Source organism: Diceros bicornis, chromosome 6 (assembly GCF_020826845.1).
Source record: "Diceros bicornis minor isolate mBicDic1 chromosome 6, mDicBic1.mat.cur, whole genome shotgun sequence".
NCBI classification, from domain to species: Eukaryota; Metazoa; Chordata; class Mammalia; order Perissodactyla; family Rhinocerotidae; genus Diceros; species Diceros bicornis.
In genome coordinates, this window is record NC_080745.1 from 15,270,615 (window position 1) to 15,292,529 (window position 21,915).

General features: G+C 45.1%; 2 protein-coding genes across 7 annotated transcripts; one reads left to right on the forward strand and one right to left on the reverse strand.

Annotated features, from left to right (window-relative positions):
• Nucleotides 1-15: 15 nt before the first annotated feature.
• Nucleotides 16-21,522, reverse strand: HNRNPF (heterogeneous nuclear ribonucleoprotein F). Of its 6 annotated transcripts, none has more exons than XM_058542916.1 (4): nt 21,491-21,522; nt 21,109-21,176; nt 6,458-6,512; nt 16-1,929 (listed from the first exon to the last, which is right to left on the reverse strand). In XM_058542916.1, the coding sequence occupies exon 4, from the start codon at nt 1,879-1,881 to the stop codon at nt 637-639; it is 1,245 nt and encodes a 414-aa protein (XP_058398899.1). In that variant the 5' UTR covers nt 1,882-1,929; nt 6,458-6,512; nt 21,109-21,176; nt 21,491-21,522; the 3' UTR covers nt 16-636. The 6 variants fall into 6 exon arrangements, with proteins under 6 accessions (XP_058398899.1, XP_058398898.1, XP_058398904.1 ...); XM_058542915.1 differs by lacking the exons at nt 21,109-21,176; nt 21,491-21,522 and adding exons at nt 8,352-8,490; nt 9,395-9,497; XM_058542921.1 differs by lacking the exon at nt 6,458-6,512.
• Nucleotides 13,922-14,372, forward strand: LOC131406977 (large ribosomal subunit protein eL30-like). The gene has a single exon (XM_058542926.1). The coding sequence runs from the start codon at nt 13,969-13,971 to the stop codon at nt 14,314-14,316; it is 348 nt and encodes a 115-aa protein (XP_058398909.1). The 5' UTR covers nt 13,922-13,968; the 3' UTR covers nt 14,317-14,372.
• Nucleotides 21,523-21,915: the final 393 nt, after the last annotated feature.

A 21,915-nucleotide genomic window follows, 5' to 3' on the forward strand; every position in this document is an offset into this window, starting at 1 on the left:
GATAGTCTGTGCCAGTCATTGTGAAAAAGTCTTTATTTTAAGAAAAAAATTTAGTTAACAAAAATTTTAACAAGTTTCACTTAGCAAAATACACCCAAAAGGAAATCACAGTACAAAGAAAGTCTTAAGTCAAGGCCTCACCAATTCCTACAGTATTAGTAATGTGTCTCAATTTTCAAAACTAACTTTTTAAAAAGCTTAAACTTAACCTAAAAGATTTTAAATGAAAATAAACTAGAATGAACAAACATGAGAAATGTTCCTCTTTGAATTAGGGATCTAGCACCTTGAGTTTTCCAAAAAAGCATGTCTCCCCAATGTGTTCACGGTGATGCGGTGTAAAAGATCCACATTTAATGTACTTAAAACTACTTTAACTTGGATAACATCACTCTGAAGTACACTACCAAAATGTTAATTGAGAAAAGCTGAAAATAGTTTTAGTTTACTCAATATCACATGCTAGAAGAAAGTTTGCATGAGAAAACACTGAAGAGGTAATTTTTTTAATCCAGATTTCACAAACTCATGGTGCATAATGGGTCCCACAGCTTCCTCTACAGTAATAACTGCTTTTCACTGCTTGTTGGCTGCCTGTGAAAATTTGATTGAAATAACTCAAATGCTCCTACAAAACTAGTCATATCCACCCATGCTGTTCTGGCCACTGTAGCTAGCCCCATAACAGCCACTCACTGATTGGCTCTCGAGGCCACTGTAAGTAGACTGGGCTGACACCCCCATGCCTTGCATCATCTGGCTGCTATATGCCCCATTGCTGGCCCCTGTTGTGGAATTCAAGAAAAGTTCTATGTATCTGTGTTGCATGTTGGCCCTGTCTTTGGACATAGCTGCCACGGCTTCTTCATGAGTGGCAAACTCAACATCGGCTTCGCCCGTCACTCTTCCATCAGGGCCGATCTCAATATGGACTCTCACGGGGTTGAGTGGAGAGAAGAAGTTGTAAATGTCGTTCTCTGTGGCTTTGTACGGCAGCCCCCTCATGTGGACACAGTGTCCAGTGGTGCTCTGGACAGTGAATTCGCCGTCTCCGTATCTGTGGTCATACATCCCCGAGAGACAGTAACTGAGGTCTCTTCCAAACAGGTCGGTGGTGAAGCCGTAACCATCGCTGAGGCCGCTGTACTCCTCATAGCCCCCATAGCCTGTACTGTAAGCACCGGACCTCATCCTCTCCAGGCCCGCTTGCTTGACAATACCAATATATCTCCTAGCTGTACCTGGGCGGTCATAGGGCCCTGGCCGCTGTACAGACATGAACTTCAGAGGGGGATCTGAGTATGACCTAACCTCTTCCTGACTGCTCTTGAACACTTCAATATACCTGTGCCCTATTCTCTCCTTGTGCTTCCCTAGAGCCTTCTCAGCTAACTCCTGTGAGGCAAACTGAACAAAGGCTTCCCCTGTTATCTTGCCCTCGGGGTCCACAGGCAGTGTGATCCCGTTTGGCACAATTTCCAACCCTGAGAAGAACTGAACGATTTCTTCCTTGGTGCATCCAAATGGGAGTCCTCGAAGCCGCACGAAGCCATCATTCGCGCTGTCAGCGCTGTTTGGACCGCTGTGCTTCAACACCCAATCCATCTCGGTTCTGTGAGACTTGAACACCTCAATGTAACGGTGTCCCATGCTTTCCCTGTCTTTTTTAAGGGCCATTTTTACATCATCTTCTGATTCAAGTTCAACAAAAGCCTCACCACTCTGCCTGCCTTCTCTAGTGTAGATGAAATGAACACCTGCGGCCCCATCATGAATTGTGCAGTCGGAGAGGAAATTCTGCACATCCTCAATAGAGCAGGACCAGGGTAGGCCACGGAGCTTGACCACAAAGCCTTCACCTCCCTCAGGGCCCAGCATCATGGACACTTGACAGGACAGATGTCAAACAAGCTTGGATGCTTTTTGTGGCTGAAAAGAAAGCAAAAACTACTTTACATAATTTTTCATTTAGTATGTACAAGAATATGCAGTAAATATTGTTTTCTCCATGGATGAGTGAAATTAAAGATGTTAAGAAATATACCAAATACACTTGAGCTGAGATTCAATCCCAGATCTCTCCAAAAATGTATATGTTATTCAGATAGATTGAAAAAGAACAAATGAAGGGTCTTGAAAAAATACTAAGCCAAAATCTATAAATTCTAATGGTCAATTAAAAGTTCTAGAAGGGAACAAGAGCATGAACTGAGGTAACACTAAGAAATTGTAAGAGGACTTCTCAGAACTAGAGGAAAGCAGGTGAGATTATTGCATCGCTAAAGTGAAAGGCAGGAGGACAGGTGTAATTTGGTGCCTTTAACAGAGGAATCTAAATATTAGTCATGTTAGAGCAAGGGCATTTTCCTGTTATATTTATTCCAGATATTTATCAGGGTGAAATTTGGTAGTTCATTTACAAGTGTTCCTCTGAGATTCTTCGTAAACTGCAAGCCTTACATTTAACCAATTTACTTGTTTATGGCAAGATAATACATAAATACAAGTAAAAATAAGTGATAAACAACAACTGTCTTAAACCACACTATAGAATAACATTTTGACACTAGGGTGAACTAGCATTTTGTCACTAGGGTGACACTATAGTTCTCATCAGCAACAATGCTGCAAGCATACAAGACAGCAATGGCTTCCAGAGTCTAAGGAAGTAGCATTTTGTTCCTAAATTGTCAATCAAACAAAATATGAGTTAAGTGTGAGGCCAAACTGAAGACATATCCAGACAAGGAGACAAGTCCATCAGCAGAATACTAGTTATGTGCCCTGCAAATAAACACAGAAATCAAATTATATGCTTCTCAGGTTCTCATATAAATAAAAGGATCAACATAAACCACATTATGTTGATCAACATAACACATGTATTGTGCATTTCATTGAGGGACTGGAAGAAAGAGAATGAACACTTCCATGTACGAGAGGAATGAGAGGTGCCCTTCTTGACAGGATGTCATGAAGTGCATGTGGCACCTGGCACCCGCAGTACAAACTGAAAAAGAGAGTAAAGGTGAAATCCACGTGGAAGGGGAGTCTTCTACGAGAAGGAGTTGAGCCATCAGGCAGCAATATATGCAAAACATAGAGACAATAAAAATATTGAGGATATGGCCAAAAATATATTTTTAGTGATTAACACTCAAAATGGGCACATGTAAGTATATGGAAATTAAATGTTTCATAAGTGTCATTTCACATCAAGCGTAACAGATGCAGCTATTAAAATCAGTGGTAAGAGACATGCCTTTTTAAGAAATGTGGGCACACTGGTTATCATGTAGAAAAAGATAAAATACAACCTTTCCTCAAATGAATCATCAAAATATCCCAGATGGAATGGGGTATTTAACTATTAGAGCAAAATCTGGACAAATATATATAGAGTTCCTAGAAGAATTTTTTTAAAAAACCCACAATTTAAAAAGCAGAAAGCACGAATAGGTAATTTAAGAAAAGGAAAAGCAAGTTGGTAATATATGAAATGCTCAACTGAACTAGTATCAGGGAAAACAAAATTATTGGCGAGCTATCATTTGACCCATTATCATAATTTTTATAATAATTTAAATATTTGATATAGCCATTGTATGCAGCACCTAATCATCTTACACCACCGATGTGTGAAAGGATAATTTCAGGACTTCACCCGACAATAAATGGAATTCATATACACTTCCTCCTTTATTGGATATACCCAGTAAAAACAGAGCCCTGGAAGATTCCAAGTATCTGACTGTTCCATGCCTGTACTGACCGACCAGTTCAGTGGCACAGGGCTGGGCACAATGGATCATATTTTGGACCAGACAGTTCTTTGTTGTGGCGGGCAGACCTGTGCATTGTAGGATGTTAGGGAGCATCCCCGGCCTGTACCCACTAGATGCCAATAGCACTCCCCTCCCCTGCTGTGACAACCAAAAAATGTCTCCAGACATTCCCAAATGTTCCCTGGGGGATAAAACTGCCCCTAGTTGGTAATGACTACTGTGGAAAATCAGGTTCCCCAACCTTAAATCACGCCCTCCATACTGCCTACAGTTCCACCACAACTCCCCAATCTCCCAAAGCCCTTAGATGTCTATGGTAACCTCACATATTCTAATCTCTCCTCACCTTCAGCTGATCATCTTCTACTTCAAAGAGGAATAGGGATCATGTGAAGGAAACTGTCACAAAGTCTAGGAATTTAGAAACAAGGAGCTGCTTCTCCTTACAGCTCAGATCATTATCTACAGCTCTGCTCTGGTCCCAACTCCACCCACCCTCAAGAGATTCTTTATTTTCACTCTCTCCACTGAACACTATATCCTTAGCAATTAAGTATGCACATGTCTAACCAATCCCATTACATATCTTTCCTGATGCCAACTTTGCCTCCAGCTACTTGCTGATTTGCTTTCCCTTTCAATAAAATCTCCTCAAAAAGCCTCAACTGTCACCTCCACCCCCCACCATTAATCGGGCATGATGTCTCTACCAAGCAACTTCCTGGCAAGAAAGAGAACAGGTATTTTCTTATCTTCACCTTACTTGTTCCCAGGGCAGGACTTACCCATTCCCTCTGGACATCCTTTCTCCTTTTGGGTCCTATGATACAACTATCTCCTGGTTTTCTTATTAATTCCTTAGACACTCTCTCTCAGCCTCTTCCTGTGTGAGTCCTTCCTCAACATTTAACTGAAGGGAATCACTGGGCTTGGGCCCAGTCCTTCTTCTCTAGGCAGCCTCACCTGATCCCTGGACCTCCATGACCAGCTCTGGGCTCAGGACACCAAAGTCCCCAGCCTTAGGCTCCTTAAGGCCCAGACTGGTATACACAACTCTACTCCACAGCTCCTCCTATGTACTACAGTGAACCAGCATTTTTCTCTGGACAGTCTTCTATAGCACCCTGGTTGCAGCATAAATGGCCTTACTTGTCATCCAGAGCTCTAGAAGGAAACTGAAGTAATCCTTGAACAACTTCTCCCAAGCCCTCAAATCCAATGAATTCACCATCTCTCTGGGGTGGTAACATTCTTCACCCTAACCCACACCCCTAAATCCTACTCAGTAACTCTTAAAATAATAAAGGTTTCTCACAGCTCTATACTCAGTCCCTAGCACATTGCACGGCAGAGTATGAGCTCAATAATTCCTTCCTTTGTGATGTTAATTATCAAATTTTAAAATTTTCTTTCTGAATTGCCCTCATATCCCTTTCCACTTCCTCATATTTCTTTCTAATTCCAGTACCCAACAGCCCATTCCAGGATACTTGTATCTGGTTCTTAAACTTCTCAAGCATAATGGCTAGCCCTTAATCAAAACTCAATCTGTAGCTCAAGCGTTCTTTTAAAGTGACTTTGTTCCTCTCCTGTTCCAAGTCCTTGGTGGCTTCCCACTGGCACTGGAACACAAACCACAGGGCTAATGGGGTGCTCAGGCCTTGCAACTTTGGCCTGCAACACATTATCTAGCTCACATCACTCCCCCCACCCATTTTAATCTCCTTTATCCGTTTATTCCTCTGTGCCTCGAATGTGCCGCCAGGCTCTCTGATCCCTTGGATTTGACACACATGGTAATTCTCTCTCCAAATATACTCCACCCAACCTTCTGTCTAGCTAAATCCTACTAACCTTTAAGGTCTCAGCTCAAATATACCACCTTTCCAAAAGATCCCTCCCTTCTATAAATTAAGTCTTACGGTTCTATGCTCCCATTGCATTCATGCTGTGATTAGTTTTAAAAGGTGTCTTCAAAACTGCACTGAGACGCTATGACAGACAGACTGTTCTGTTGGTCACTGTGGCCCCACCCCAGCATAGGCCCAAGCAGCAGGGCCAAGATTAGCAAGAGATTAACTGATGGCCTTGTAGGGTCAACACCTCCCTCTACAATGGCAGACTAGTTAGGCTGAAAACGACACGCAGGAAGCATATAAGAACAGACATTTCATATAATTACTTAAAATGTCTAATAGTACAGAACAGATTATAAATGTTTTGTTTCAGAAAATGTTTCAAAAACAAAGTGATTTCTTCTTGGAAAGCAAGGTAAAGGAGCATTCTTTTCCAAAACACATGTCTACACTTAAATATTTATTGCTTTTTACTCCAGAATTATCCTTCTCTTCCATTTCCCATGAGAACTCCTATGACTTTTAATTTCTTATTCTTCTAAACTTTCAATGGATCTCAAACCTAATTTTTGGTGCTAACATAATGCAAAATCCTCATTTTTGGCCTCAGAATCCTCTACATTTGGATTCTTTGCAGAGTTACAGTACTTAGCATATTAACTAAAACTCAGAAAAGAACACTGGAGTTCTGCTCAACATTAGATTTAAAAGCTAGTGACAAAAAATTTTTTTACTTCACATTCCTAAGAAAATTTTCTGCTTTAATATAATAAATGAAATATAAACTTAGAAATTACAATTCTTAAAATAGCTCACCTTAAAACACAGGGGATGCCCAGTCAGAGATGCTCCTGGTAGGTAACGAACTGTCCTAAAAAAGAGTGAGATGGCAGTCTTGCCTCGTGCCCCAGCACTCACTAGAGGGACTAGGGAGGCTGCGGTCCCTGGGGCTGGGATGGGCTCGGAGCTCCCTTCCTCGTGGAAAGGCACGGCCGGGCTGTGTGAGGGAGGCCCTTTATAGCCACCGGGGTGCCATAATTAAAGCACACACCCGGCCCGCCCCCACAGCATTTAATTTAAAAGGTTTTCCCTTTCACAGGGTAATACGGGTGATAACAGCAGGCAAATATGCCACTTGCCCTGATAAGACTTACTCAATTCCCGAGTTTCTATACAGAAAACGCTAAGTACAGCAAGGAAATTTAAATATCTACGGTGGGCGGGGCTCCGTCGGGGTTGGGGGGGGGCAAGGCCAGGACAGTCCCGGGAAGAGAAGGGCCAACCCGGGCAGGGGCAAGGGGCAGCCGTTAAGACCCGTACAGGACCGGAGACGCAGCCCAATCGTCACAGAGATGGGCTCCAACGAAAGGCTGTTTGCTAAAAATTGTTCTCAACAGGATTTACAATTTAGAAGAATCCCCGAGGGGCCGGGTCGAGATACTCATAAGACTTTTCCAGTTTTAATTGGTAACTTCATTTCTTGTGACCTGTATTTGATCTGACATTGATCTTTTAACTAACTGAGAAAGAATGAGCGGACAAAATACTGAAATATGTTTTTCAATAGGAAAAACATCATCACTACCATCACCCACAGCCACGTGATAAAGCTGTCCCCAAAGGACTAAGATATGTGCTGAAGCACAGGGAATACGTCTGAGAGATAAGCGACATTTTAGTTTTGGAAACGCAGAATTGGGAAAGTCAAGTTAACTTCTCTAAGTCTGTTGTCTTAAAGATATCTGCCTTGTCTTACTAGCATCCTGTGATTATTACATGAGTCACTATTTGGAGGAAAAAACCCTGTATAAGTATTACAGTATAAGAAAAAACAGTTTCAAATTCTCTGGAAGAGTTTTCAGCGGGCTTCAACGGTCCCTCCCCCCTGGCCCCAGAAAGAGTGGAATGTAAAGGGTAGAACCCAGTCTTCTTAACGACCTGATCCCCTTTTCCCTTGGTTTATCCCAGCTCCCGGCTCCTTCTAGTGCAGTCCGCAGACCAAGAGCTGGGGTCCCTCTTCGAAAATGGATACAGCACACGCTGAAGCGCTGATGGCGAGCACTGGTCTCACCCCCGCAGCACCTTGCAATCGCTGGGGGAGTGTTAAAATATATTGTTCTTGGGTCCCACACCTGGAAATTCTGCTTTAATTGGGCTGTACGGGGTGCAGCCAAGTATTCTGCACAACTCCAGCAGGTAACTGGACTGTGACCTAAGTGTGCACACTACCACCTACGGGATCTTGTTAAAATGCAGATTCTAAAACAATAGATGTGGGCAGGGGCCGAGATTCTGTATTTCTCAGAGGCTCCCTGGACTCCTGCGAGGCTCTCCAGAACGTGCTCTTCACTACCCTACTGGTTAGACAGGATTCAGGTAGATCCGATCGAGATAAACAAGGTGCGCCTCCCAGCACCGTGACTTATTAGGTTTATCTACGGAGTACGCAGGGCGGTTTAAACCGCACCTTCCACCTTCCCGGTTAGGGATGGGAACTCGGTGGGATCCTGGCTTCACCCTCCTTTACGTTTGTGTCCCAGTGAAATCTAAGGAGCACTTTCGCCCTTATTTGTAAATGAATTTTAACCTACAGCTGGCAGCACGCACAAGCCAGGTTGTCTGGGGTGTCTTAACTACTCAGAAAGTTCTACTCTTAAATCGTAGTCTGCGGGAGACGCTGCCTCAGGATCACGCGGCTTTTTGGACTTACCGCCGAGAGGAGCAAGACTGATTCCTATTTTCATCAAGCAAGCGCGGTTTACAGCCAAAGGACCCCCCAACTCCACCCGACGCTTAAACACGCAGAGGGCTCCGGGGAAAGTCCAGGTGCATGTCCTTTTGTTATTAACCTGAAATTGAAACTCAACTGGCTGTGGGCAAACGCTTCGCACGAGGGTTGAAACTGCGGTCTCAAGCTCGCAGCCGCCGCCACAGGCCGCCAGGGGCGCGTCTGAGCGGTTTCGGCGGGAAGCACAGCAGCGGTCCCGGACGCCGAGCTCCCGGGGCGGGGGTACCGAGACACGGTGAAGGGGTTTGGCCGGCCTCCACCGGGCGCCTGCGATCCGACAGCCTCGGGTCGGCCCAGCCCTGCAGGAAGGCAGGCCCCCAGAGCGCCCCATCCCAGGGCCTGGGCGGGGTCAGCGGGAGCTTCCGGGGCGGGGACAGGGCTAGCTGAGGTGGGGGGAGGGGGAGAAGGGAGGAGGAAAGAGGCTTCATGGGCCGGGAGTGGGGGAGGAGAGGCGGGAGGAGAGGGGGAAGGAGGACGAGGTCACAGGGTGAAGGCTTCCTGGGGCCGGCGGTGGGAGGGGAGCTGTTGGGGGGGGGGGGCGGAGTGTTACTGGAGCGGGGGAAGAGTTCTCGGGCTGGGAGTTGGGGGGAGGCGGGGAACAGTTCTCGGGCCGGGAGTCGGGGGAGGCGGAGGGAAGAGTTCTCGGGCCAGGCTTCCCGGAGACTGGGAAGGGCGGGGGCGGAGCTCCCGAGTCAGGGGGGCTCCTAGGGTGGCCGGGGACGAGTTCCCTGGACTAGCGGGGGACGGGCGGCCCCCCGGGCTGGGGGCGGGGCTCCAAGGTCGGGTCGGGGGGACTTCCTGGGGCAGCGGGGGGGTGAGAGGGAAGTTCCCAGCGCAGCGAGGGGGGAGAAAGAGTTCCCGGGGCGGGGGGTGCTTCGGGAGGAGGAGGGTCCCGGGCAAGCGGTGGAGGGCGGAGGATGGGCGGAGGATGGGCGGGCGGGGGTCGTCCGCTCGCGGCGGCTCACCACGACGGGTCCGGAGTCCGGAAGGCCGGCGCGCGGGGCTGAGTCTCAGAGGCAGAGGCCGCGTGACTGGGAGGGCGGCAAGCCGGACGTGGGTCACGGGGTGTAAAGGAGGAAGTGCCACCGACGGGCCCGCCAAGATGTCACCAATGGAAATGCCTCCTGCAGGTGCGGCCCGCGCGACCGACCGAGGCAGGAAGTGGGAGGAGGAGGAAAGAATAGCAACGAGGAAGACCGTTCTGAGCAAGTTCTCAGGAAAGGTGCCAGGGTGGGGAAAAGTCCAGAGTTCCAGAGGAGGGGAGGACGGGCACGGCTCAGGTGGAAGGACAAACCGTAAAATTAAAAAAATCTCTGAAGGCAGGAATTTAGAACGGAAACTAAAGGACAAAAGGTAGAACCTCTTTGTAAATTCAGTACCTTGTTTTGTGTATTTGACCATAGGCTCATGTAAATACTTTACATAGTTTTTAAAAGATTAATTTTAAAACATGCAGTTCTTAAACTTTATACCTAACAAGAAAATTACATTTTATGAAGCTCTGACTCCTAATTCAAATGAACAGACTGGAAAACAATTATAAGGCAACTGCAGTAATGTAAGCAGTGACTGAATTATTTTATATTAAGAAATTATAAAATTTTCTTAATGTAAGACAGCAATTATAAAACAATAAAACACAGCAATTATGCTGCTGTGGTTTTAAGAGATTATTTAGAGATACATCCAATGTCTAGAATATGTTTCTAAATAATGAGTCGAGGGAGTGGGAGTACAGATGAAACAACATGGGCCATGATTTAGTGGTTATTGAAGTTGGGTGATGGGTACATGGAGTTTCATTATACTTTTGTCTCTATTTTTGTCTGTTTAACACTTTTAGTAATAAAATTATTTTTTCTTGGTGAGGAAGATTAGCCCTGGGCTAACATTTGTGCCCATCTTTCTCTACTTTATACGTGGGACGCCTGCCACAGCATGGCTTGATAAGCTGTGTGCAGGTCCTCCCCGCCCCGCCATCTGAACCTGTGAATGCCAGGCCACCAACCAGGCCACCAACGCAGAGCACGCTAACTTAACCACTTCGCCACCAGGCCAGCCCCAATAAAATTATTTTTTAAAGAAAAAAAAAAAAGCCTTAAGAATCTACTTACTAGAAATAACTACCAAATTATAGGATTTATAGTAAAGGTAAGAGGCAGGTACTAGGTGAGACTGGTGATGCAGTCTGCAAAGCCAGACTATGGGAAACTCTACAAGGGCAAATGAGCCAGTCCTTCAACGAAATAGCTCCAAGGGAAAAGACCACTTACTGAATAAAAGAAATTTAAGAGATTTATCAAGGGTTCACAATGCATGGGACATATTTGGGTTTTGATTCAAACAAATAGGTAAACATTGATGAGACAATTTGAACCCTGACTAGATATTTGGTATTCAAGTATTATTTATTTTTTTTGTGAGGAAGATCAGCCCTGAACTAACATCCATGCCAATCCTCCTCTTTTTTTGCTGAGGAAGACTGGCCCTGGACTAGCATCCATACCCGTCTTCCTCCACTTTATATTAGACGCCGCCACGGTATGGACTGACAAGCAGTGCGTGGGTGAGCGCCTGGGGTTCCGAAGCCCGGCTGCCAACAGCAGAGCGCACACACTTCACCACTACGCCATCAGGCAGGCCCCTATATTTACTTATTTTAGATATGAGAGAATTATAGTTATGTTTAAAAATAAAGCAATTTTTAGAGATACATTTTGAAATACTTGTGGATGAAATGGTGTGATGGCTAGGATTTGCTTCAAAATTATCCATGAGGGAAGAAGGTGGGGGATGTAAAGAACTGTCCATGATTTGTCATTATTGAAGCTGGGTGATAGGATTCAAAATCCAGCCATCCCATGGAAAGTAAGAGCCTCTAAAAACTCATACACTCAAGAGAAGTAAAACAATATTCTGAAGAAAAATTAAGCCACAAAATTTGAAGAGTATCTCTACAGAAATGGGTACCTTGACATAAGCATTTATTTCGCTTCTTAAAATCCTCTTCCAAATACATTCTTGGTAATTTATATGACTGATGTGCATTTTTCTCAATTTATTTGAATATATTTGTTGCAAGTAAGTAGTTTTACATATGCCTTCTTTGCTTATCAAGGCGAAGTGTTAATTGATCAGTCATGATGTGGTTCTTGCCCTGTGAAGAAACAACACGTACAGAAGACACAGGGGAGGCATGTTGTGCTGAGATAGAAAGCATCTGAAAACACCTGCAGCCAGGACTGAGATCAACAAATGAGGGATGTAGAGGAAGATCCTCCATAGCCTTAAAGGCCTGGTTTGGTATTTTTGACTCAAGGCCAATGGGAAGTCACCTAATTGTTTCAAAATGAAATGTGGTGTAATTTGAGTTTTGCTTTTCAACAGAGCAGTGTAGCTGCTATCTGGAAAATGAATGGTAGGAACAGATGCATGGAGATGAGATAGGAAGGAATGAGACAAGTTTAGGAAGAATTGATGGTACCCTGCGACAGAAACACTGGTGGAAATTGAAGCATGTGAAAGGATTTGAGTGATGTGCAGTAGATAAAATTTACGAAACTTGGAGAGTCATTCATTAACCCAGAAATATCGTCCACTTAGAAGATGCAGACACTGTTCTAGGTCCACAGAACAGTGGAATAGGAAATCAATAAAGAAATGAATAAATGTACAACGATAAATTCTGAAAATAGGGATTAACTTACATTGGGGTTCTGAGGAAGTGACATTTAAACAGACCAAAAGCATGAGCAGGGGTGGGAATGTGAAATCTTTTTTTAAATAGTTCAAGTTTAAAAATAAAAGTTGGTCTCTTTTTCCTTTGTACATTACCTTACTTATTCCCCCTGGATGCTTGTTCAAATTCTTTATATTTTTAAAATGCAGCCCTTTACCAGGATATGTTTTGGTGTTTTTATATTTTATATTTATATTATAAAAATATAAATATTTTTATTTTGTGATGAATCTTTTTAGTCCTTATATTCAGTTATTAAATTCACAAAACAGAATTTTAGATATTGTTTCTGCTGCTCATGTCTGTTTTCCACTTGAGGAGCACAGATGGGTCTGGGGAAGTAGCAATTCCCTGTCATGGGACAGTATATGTGAGCAGAGCCCAGACCTCTATTTGTTATGGATGTTTTCCTGTTCGACTGGAAATTATATTGGAAACCTCAGAAGTCTCTTCCAACCCAGCAATTTCATAAAGTCCCAACTCAGTGGCTCTTAAACATTTCTTGCTGTCAGGGACTCACCTGCGAGTATGATGCAGGTCTGGACCAACTTCTTCAAAAAATGTACCCCCCCCACACAGTTGTACCTAAATTTCAAGGGGCTCATGCATCTGAAGTGTGAGAACTCAGACCTAATATGCCAACATGCCAAGTTCAATACACAAAGCTACCATGAGCTATTAAGGAGAGATGAGCTGTAGATGGATCATTAAATACATTTTAACCTTTTAAATGTTTATTATTATTACTACATTTTTATCCATCAAAGGGGATGTGTCATGATCTATAAGCAACAGGAAAGCTGTTTTCCATTATCTTTTCACTATTAGACCCTTTACTTACTGTAGCTAAGTCTGGGGTAACACATTGTTTTCCTCAGTATTCATTTCTCAAAAGCTGGTTAACTAAAAACAAAAAAATACTATCATATCTATATTTACAACACTTGTATTGAAATTAACATAAATTTTTACCCAACATAGAACAAGCAACCCTTGCCCTATGATATTACTCACTGCATTTTGCAGGTGACTCAAGAATCAAGATCTAAAGAAAAAATATGTATCAGGTGAGGTTTTCATAAAAAGAAACCCTGCTATTAGAATTCCACTGCTAAAAATAAAAATCTGTTCTCAATTAAGGGAAAAATTTCATCATCTGTATTAATTGGTAGTGCTCTCCCCATAATAAGAAATGTGATTCTAGCCTAGCTAAGAAATGGAGAGTGAGGAGGAGAGGAGAATTCTGACAAAAAAATACAATTGCTAAGAAGTCTCCCAACCACCTCCCCTACCACCCCCTGGGTGGGTGAGCACTCAGATCCTGGAGCTGGGAGGAAGGCCTCAGGGGGCCGGCAGGTTATAGGCATGGTCTCCAGGGAGACCTCTGCAGTACAAGCCCACAGCCCCCACAAGAAGGTGGCCCTCAGGGGGCCTAGAGCTTCCTCCTGAGGCTGTGAGAGCTGACACCTTGCTAGGTCCCATGCAGCTGCCACAGGAGTGGAGACTTCCTGTAGCTACTTGTGCTCAATGTTTGCTGCTCAGGGGACCACAGCACACTGCCCTGGGTGAGTGGAGAACAGAGCCCAAGAGGAGGAGGGGAACATGACAATGTACTCGAGAGGGTCTCCAGCGCCCAGAGAAAATACCACACATCAGACAACAGCTTAGACCAGCAGGCAGTTTTCAGAGAACAAGAAGTGCTGGAGAAAACCGTAAATACTTTAACAGAAAAAATAACAAGCACTTTGCATTTTGGCGGCTGCTGTTGGTTGGGGGTCTTCCCGCACCTAAGGCAGGAAGATGGTGGCCGCAAAGAAGACGAAAAAATCGTTGGAGTCGATCAACTCTAGGCTCCAACTCGTTATGAAAAGTGGAAAGTACGTGCTGGGGTACAAGCAGACCCTGAAAATGATCAGACAAGGCAAAGCCAAACTGGTCATCCTCGCCAACAACTGCCCAGCCTTGAGAAAATCTGAAATTGAGTACTACGCCATGTTGGCCAAAACTGGTGTCCATCACTACAGTGGCAATAATATTGAATTGGGCACAGCATGTGGAAAATACTACAGAGTATGCACACTGGCTATTATTGATCCAGGTGAATCTGATATCATTAGAAGCATGCCAGAACAGACTGGTGAAAAGTAAATCATGCAAAATTTTTCTTTAATAAAACTGGCCAGAACTTGTTTAAAAAAAAAAAATAAAATAACAAGCACTTTCAGATACTCAATTACAAAATAAAAAACTTTCTGGTACTAAAAATTGAGTTTTGAATTTATAAAGTTAGTTATAAACTGAAAGAAAGGATAGTGGCCTGGAAAATCAAGTGGAAGAAATATCTCAAAACAGAAAGAAAATAGAAACAACAAGAGGAAAAAGATATGCAATTTGGAGGACATAAGATATAACACGAGACAGGAGATATAACATATGAATAACAGGAATCCCAGAAGGAGAAAAAGACACAAATACAGGCAAGAGAACAGATAAAGAATGAAAGGAAATTTTCCTGGCTTAAAATAAACTTGGTTGTGTAGTTTCCAACAGGTATTTTAAAAAGACACAACCCAGGCATATATTGGCAAAACTCTTAAATTTATAGAGAAAAACTGCTTTTAGAAAAAGAACAAGTTAGGTACAAAAGATAAAAATATGGTAGCCACCAGCCACATGTGGCTACTGAGCACTTCAAAGGTGCCAAGTACAAATTAAGCTCTAAGTATAAAACACACTGAATTACAAAGATTAAAACAAGAATGTAAAATCTCTCAATTTTAAAATATTGATTACATGTTGAAATGGTATTTTCAATGTATTGAGTTAATCAAAATATATTAAAATACACTAAAATATTAAAACATTTCCCAACTCATTCTACAAGGCCAGTATTACTCTGTGTTATGGTCTGAAATGTGTTGCAAAAATTAGTATGTTGAAATCCTAACCCCCAGTATACCAGAACGTGACCAGATTTAGAGAGAAAGTCTTTACAGAGGTAATTAAGTTAAAACGAGGTCATTTAGGGTGGGCTGTATTCCAATATGACCGGTGTCCTTATAAGAATAGGAAATTGGGACACAGAGAAGCATAGAGGGAAGGGGACAAGAAGACCCAGGGAGAAGATGGCTATCTACAAACCAGGGAGAGAGGTCTGGAACATATCCTTTCCTCATGGCCCTCAGAGGGAACCAACCCTGCTACACGTCATCTAGGACTTCTAGCCTCCAGAACTGTGAGACAATAAATTTCTGCTGTTTAAGCCACCCAGTCTGTAGTACTTTGTTATGGCAGCCCTAGCAAACACATATATACCCTCTGATACCAAAACCAGACAGACATCACAAGATAAGTACGTACTAACATCCCTTATGAATGTAGATGCAAAATTCCTCAACAAAATACTAAAAAACCAAATCCAGCACATATAGAAAGGATTATACACCATGATCAAGTGAAATTTATCCCAGGAATGCTTAAGGCTGTTTCAACATAAGAAAATGTTTTGGAATTAGATAATGGTGGTTTTTGCAACTCTGTGAATCTATGAAAAACTTCTGAATTGTACCCTTTAACAGGGTGAACTGGGGGCCAACCCAGCGGCGTAGCGGTTGGGTGCGCGCACTCCACTGCTCAGGGCTAATCTTCCTCACAAAAAAAAAAAAGAAAAGAAAAGAAAAGAAAAACGGGTGAACTGTATGGTATGTGAATTATATCTCAATTAAAAATGAAAAAATTATATTCATCACTCATATAATAATTCTACTGGACAGTACTATTCTAACCTAGTATCATGTAAAGCAGAACAGAGACCCCAACTAAGGGAAGATGAAGAATAGAGATGTCAATGATGGATCATCTTTAGAATGTAAATAGATTTATAAGGAAAGTGTGTGATTTTGTAAAAGGAGACGCATACTGTCAGGAAAACCTAACAGGAGTTTTGTTTTTTTTTCCCGTTAATGACGATATCACTTTTTGTATCCTGTTTGAGAGATCTTTTACCTAGCTCAAGGCCATAGAGTTATCTTTTTAACTTATAAAGCTGTTGTTTTCATCTGCATTTTTACACTTTGATCTACAATCAACCTGGAACTGATTTTCCATTTCTAAGAGTTTTAGAATTAGTTTATCAAGTTTTGCAGGCTAATTTCACTCAGGAACTCAGATGAAAAAATCCTAAATAAATATCAGCTAACCAAATCCAGCAATACACAAAATAAAATACATCACGACCAAGTTGGGTTTATTCCAGGAATACAACTGTAATTCATCATTTCAAAGTTGATCACTGCAATTTGTCACACTGTCATATTAATGAAGGTAAAATATGAGTTAACTAAGAATTTTTCATGTTTTATGAGAAATGTTAAGAAATATCCTAAATAGAATAGAAAATAGATGAATTTCTGTATAAACTGGGAGTAGTGAAAACTTCCCTGACTGTGACTCAAAACCAAGAATATGCGAAAATACTGAAAAATGTCATTACAAACAAAATGACAACAAAAAAACAAACCTCTAATGCATGGCTAAAAACACTATGAGCTAAGCAAAAATACCAATGATAAAATGGGAAAGATACTTGCAATTTATTTCCCCAAAGTGTTAATATCCTTAGTATATAAAGAGCTTCTACAAAGAGAGACAAAAAGTCCAACAATCCAAAAAGGAAAATGGGCTACAGGCATGGACAGCTGACAGAAAAAGAAATGCCCTTAAACATGAACAGATGCTCAATCTCACCCATATAGGATAAATTAAAATTTAAAAGGAAATAATATTTAAAATACCTATCACATTGGCAAACACACGTAAGTTTGATAACACACTCGCTTGGCGAGGCTGTAGATAAACAGGCACTCTCAAATAATACTGTTAGTGGTAATATTAAATGGTTCAATCCCTTTGGCCAAAAAGGGGAAAAGACACCTGCAAAAGATATTCATTACAGCACTATTTCTAATAGGAAAAGACTAGAAACAACCCAACTGCCCATCACTAGAGGTCCAGTTGAATAAACTGTGGTGGGTCCACTTAATGAAGTACTATACCTTAAACCAAGGAAGCCATCAAAGACCACTAACATTGTATCAAAAAAGTCAGGAACTGGGGCCAGCCTGGTGGCGCAAGTAGTTAAGTGCAAGCGGTGGCCCGGGGTTCTCGGGTTCGGATCCTGGGCGCACACTGACACACCGCTTGTCAAGCCATGCTGTGGCGGCGTCCCATATAAAGTAGAGGAAGATGGGCACGGATGTTAGCTCAGGGCCAATCTTCCTCACAAAAAACAAACAAACAAACACTTAACCTGTATTTTAGGAACTGCATCGTATAGTAATCAAACAATTAATAAAGAAAATTTCCTCTACAGAGTATTTCTGCTAATGAGAAGGAATATTTAATTAGAATATCACTAATTTGAACCCATTAACAAAACAATGGATCTAGGGAATGATCATCAATGGCTGCTAACATTACAAAGGGGGAACACCAACCAATATGCACCTCTGGCAGGAGTACACAGCACCTTGAATGAAGTCTTCTTTCCAATAAAAACCCTCAATGGAATAAGAACAGCCTTTAGGGTAACTACCATTTTACAGGAAAATCAGAGGCCAGAGAGTCAAACACTACCACCAGAATGCAATCAGAGAAACCCAGGGTGTGTGGAGAAGAAACTCTGCCTGACACACACCTGATCAGTTCAACAAATAAGAATCTTTTTAGAATGGGGAACCTCTAGATTGTCACAGTCTAATAAGGTAGCCACTTGCCACGCTTGAAATGTGGCAGGTACAAATTGAAATGTGCTGTAAATATAAAGTATACACTGGATTTTGAAAGCTTAGTTTGAAAAAACAAAAGCATGAAAAATACAATTTAATCTTACATAATTTGGATATATATTAGGTTAAAGTAAACTATTATTAAAGTGAACTACATGTGTTTCTTTTTATGGTTAGAAAATGTAAAATTACATATGTGGCTTGCATTATATTTCTGTTAGACAACGCTGCTCTGGATTAAAACAAACTTAAGAGATATATATCTACCAAATATAAGGTTTGATGTTGTTTGGATCCCAATTCAAACCAACCAGCTGTACAAAAATATTTATTACAGTCAGGCACATTTGATCACTAGGTATTTGATATCAAGGAATTATTATTTCTTTAGGTGTGGTAATGGTATTGTGGTTATATTTTAAAAGTCTTTAGAAATACGAGCTGAAATATTTATGGATAAAAATCTTATTAAGTCAGGGATTTGCTATAAAATAAGCCAGGCTGGACTTAGCTGAGCCAGGTTATCCTTCTGCCCAGCCTTTTGTCTTCCACAAGAACCCTGGTTCAGGGCAACCAGGTGGGGATGAGGGCCCTAGCAGAGGAGGGCTGTCCCTGTCAGTCCTGAGTCCTAGTCCCAGCTGTGTCCCTAGGCAAGCAACTTATTTTCTCACCGCCTCCATTTTCTCATTTGTACAATGGGAATAAAACAATACCCACTTGTAGACTGGTCATGAGCATGTGATTAGAAAAATGTGGTTAAACCTAGCTCTCTGCCTGGACCCACTAAGGCTCAATTACTGCGGATCTACAAAGAGTTGGAGAGCCAGAGCTCAGACTGGGCAGAGGCTGGCAGGAAGTCACCTCCCATTTCTGCAGCCCCTCCAGGCACCTAGGCCGTTAAGTCTCCACACTCTTCACAGTTTTGGCCATATCCGAGGACTAACTCTCCTATTTAATCAATCTTTTCCCTTAAATCAATTCACATTTTTCCTTGAATATTTTATGTTTAAAGGGAGCTTTGTAACAATACTCAAGTGAAAACCAGTCACTTGTCAGTTAAAAAGAAAGGTAGCAAAAAGGCAAATATTACGAGAAGAATGTTACTAAAATAGAAAAAAACTAAAAAAAAACGAGATCATAACATGGAAATAATAAACAATCAACTTACAGAAGTGCATACAGAAACATGAGATCCCCAAGGCAAATTATGGACTTACTTAATATTAGTAATAAAGCAATCTCTCTCAATATTCATTATATGTAGAAATTAATCTATTTTAAAATGAAAAAATTGTCTAGAAATTAGTACATACTGAAAACATTACTTTTCACTGAGAGATTAGATTTTAATATATTTTTTATCTAACCTGAGAACCCGACATATTTTCATCCTTACTAGAAATTCAGAAACGAAAACTAACTTTTAAGAACGTGACTAAAAGTAGTAGTGAGAATTATATTAAGGTCAGTAGTTTCGATGATGTTTGATATAAAAAACTATTTGCAGCCTTCAAAACTCTCCCGCTCCCGCGCCTGCGGACACCTGAGGCCGCCCCGAACCCCCGGCGCCCCCCGCCCCGGCGGCCCTGGGAAGCCGCGGTCGCACCGTCCCCCCTCGGCGCGCCACCCTCGCGGGCTCCTCTCGCGCCGCGCACCCGGCCCGCAGACAGTTGTAAACACCAGCGGAGGAGGGGTGTCCGTTCGTCCTGGGGCCTCCGGGGGAAGAGAATGCGGCCAAGGGCGTCCCGCAAGCGGCGGGCCGGGGCCGACGGGACGCCGGGCGAGGGTCCCGCAGGTGCCCGGGGCCGGGGGGGCTCTCCTGGGCCTGAGGGTTGTCTGCGGGAACACTGGGGTCCTGAGAGGCCCTTTAAAGTAGAGATTAACGGGAGGGGCCCGCGGCCTCCCCACCGTTTCTATAATAGACCAGGGTCCGGGGACCGAGTAGGTCAGGTCCCCGCGACCCGCGCGGCACCACCTCAGGGAGCCGCGCAGGAGCACGGGAGGCAGACGGCGCCGCGCGAGCTCCAGCAGCGTCCGGAAGTTTCTTAGGCGCAGTCAAGAATCAGCGAAACACATATTCAAAGATACAAAGAAGGAAAGCACGAGGGAAAAACGAAACGGCCGACTAAGCCCGCTCAGCAGAAGCGTGGTCACCAGGCAAAGACAACGAGAACCAGAGTTTCACCCCAACATGCGAACACTGTACCTCGACGGGCAGGAGACAAACGCGGACGGGCGCGCAGGGCACACACGCGGCTCGGAGAGGAAGAAAAGGCCGTGAGCACCGAGAGTGGAGGCGCGGCGAGCGGGAACGTGGGAGGGGGAGGAGCCAGGCCCAGCCAGTCTTGGGCAACTCCCGGACGCGCCCGGCCACGTGAGGGAACTGCTCTCATTTCTAAAGGAAGCCCCATCCGACAGGCCCGTGTGCCCGCGCCCTGCTCCCCCTGGAGTCCGCCCGAGGCCCTCCTGTCCTTCCTCCCCGCGGGTCCTGCCTCCCCTAACCCTAAATCTCAGCCCCCTGGTCCAGTCAAGTGTAAGGCCTGACCTCAGGCCCGCCTCCCCGGACCCCAAATCTCAGCCCCGCCGTCCCCACCCCCAGGGGAGCCCAGTCCAAGGTCGGTCCTCCGGTGTGCAGCCCCTGACCTCAGACCCCACCTCCCCCAAATCTCAGCCCCGCCGTCCCCACCCCCAGGGGAGCCCAGTCCAAGGTCGGTCCCCGGGTGTGCGGCCCCTGACCTCAGACCCCACCTCCCCCGACCCCAAATCTCAGCCCCGCCGTCCCCACCCCCAGGGGAGCCCAGTCCACGGTCGGTCCCAGGGTGTGCGGCCCCTGACCTCAGACCCCGCCTCCCCCGACCTCAAATCTCAGCCCCGCCGTCCCCACCCCCAGGGGAGCCCAGTCCACGGTCGGTCCCCGGGTGTGCGGCCCCTGACCTCAGACCCTGCCTCCCCCGACCCCAAATCTCAGCCCTGCCGTCCCCACCCCCAGGGGAGCCCAGTCCACGGTCGGTCCCCGGGTGTGCGGCCCCTGACCTCAGACCCTGCCTCCCCCGACCCCAAATCTCAGCCCCACTGTCCCCACACCCAGAGGGCCCAGTAGCCAGTCGGTCCCGGGTGTGTGGGCTTCGGACCCGCGGCCCGTCCCGCCCCTCACCTCAGGCTCGGAGTCTCCGCGCTCCCGCTCTTCCTCACACCCGGCACCTCGGTCGTCCCCCTGAGCACCTAGAGGAGGGTGGAACGTGGGGGACTTGGCAGTTGTAGCTGAGGCAGTTGAGGCTTGTTTACCATCACCATGGAAACCCCTGGCAGCGCGCCCTGGGCGGGGCTTCCGAGGGGAGGGGTCAGGCGCGCGGCAGGCCCGAGTCCACAACTCCCGCCCGTCGTGCGCACGCGGCGCTTCCGGAAGCCCTTACATGCCCGGTCCCCGCTCGGCCCTGTGCCCCAGCACCTGGGAGCAGCAGCCCCAAGAGATCGCGCCCCCGCCCGCCTTCCGTGTGCTGGCGTGACCGCAGGCCGGTTTCCCCACCAAACCCCACCTTGTTCTCCTGGAAGACGAGGCGCAGCGCTACTTCCACGACAGAGCCGGAAGGACGCAAAGACCACGGCAGGGCGGGGCCGCGAGGGCGCCATTGTGACGCGCCCGGAGCGGAGCCGGGGATTGGCCGGCTGGGCGCGGGGCGGGGCCGGGAGGGCGCCATTGTGACGCGCCGGGAGCGGAGCCGGGGATTGGTTGGCCCGGCCCCGGGGCTGGTAGTGCCTGCGGAGCTGGGTGGTGGAAGGAGAGGAACGGGGCGGGGGGACGAGGGCGAGCTTTTCTCTGGGAAGGGGAGGGTTAGCGGAACGCTCCTGAGCTCCTGACGATACTGACTGGGAGAGCTCCCCAAACAGTGAGCGCAAAGGGCATCTGGCTTGAAGACCAGCCTGAGAGAAGAAAATGAGAGTCGTTTCCTGCCGAGGAAGA

What these genes read in the sequence shown, in the direction of transcription:
- LOC131406977 (XM_058542926.1), top strand. Translation starts at nt 13,969, where the DNA reads ATGGTGGCCGCAAAGAAGACGAAAAAATCGTTGGAGTCGATCAACTCT.
- HNRNPF (XM_058542921.1), bottom strand. Translation starts at nt 1,881, where the DNA reads ATGATGCTGGGCCCTGAGGGAGGTGAAGGCTTTGTGGTCAAGCTCCGT.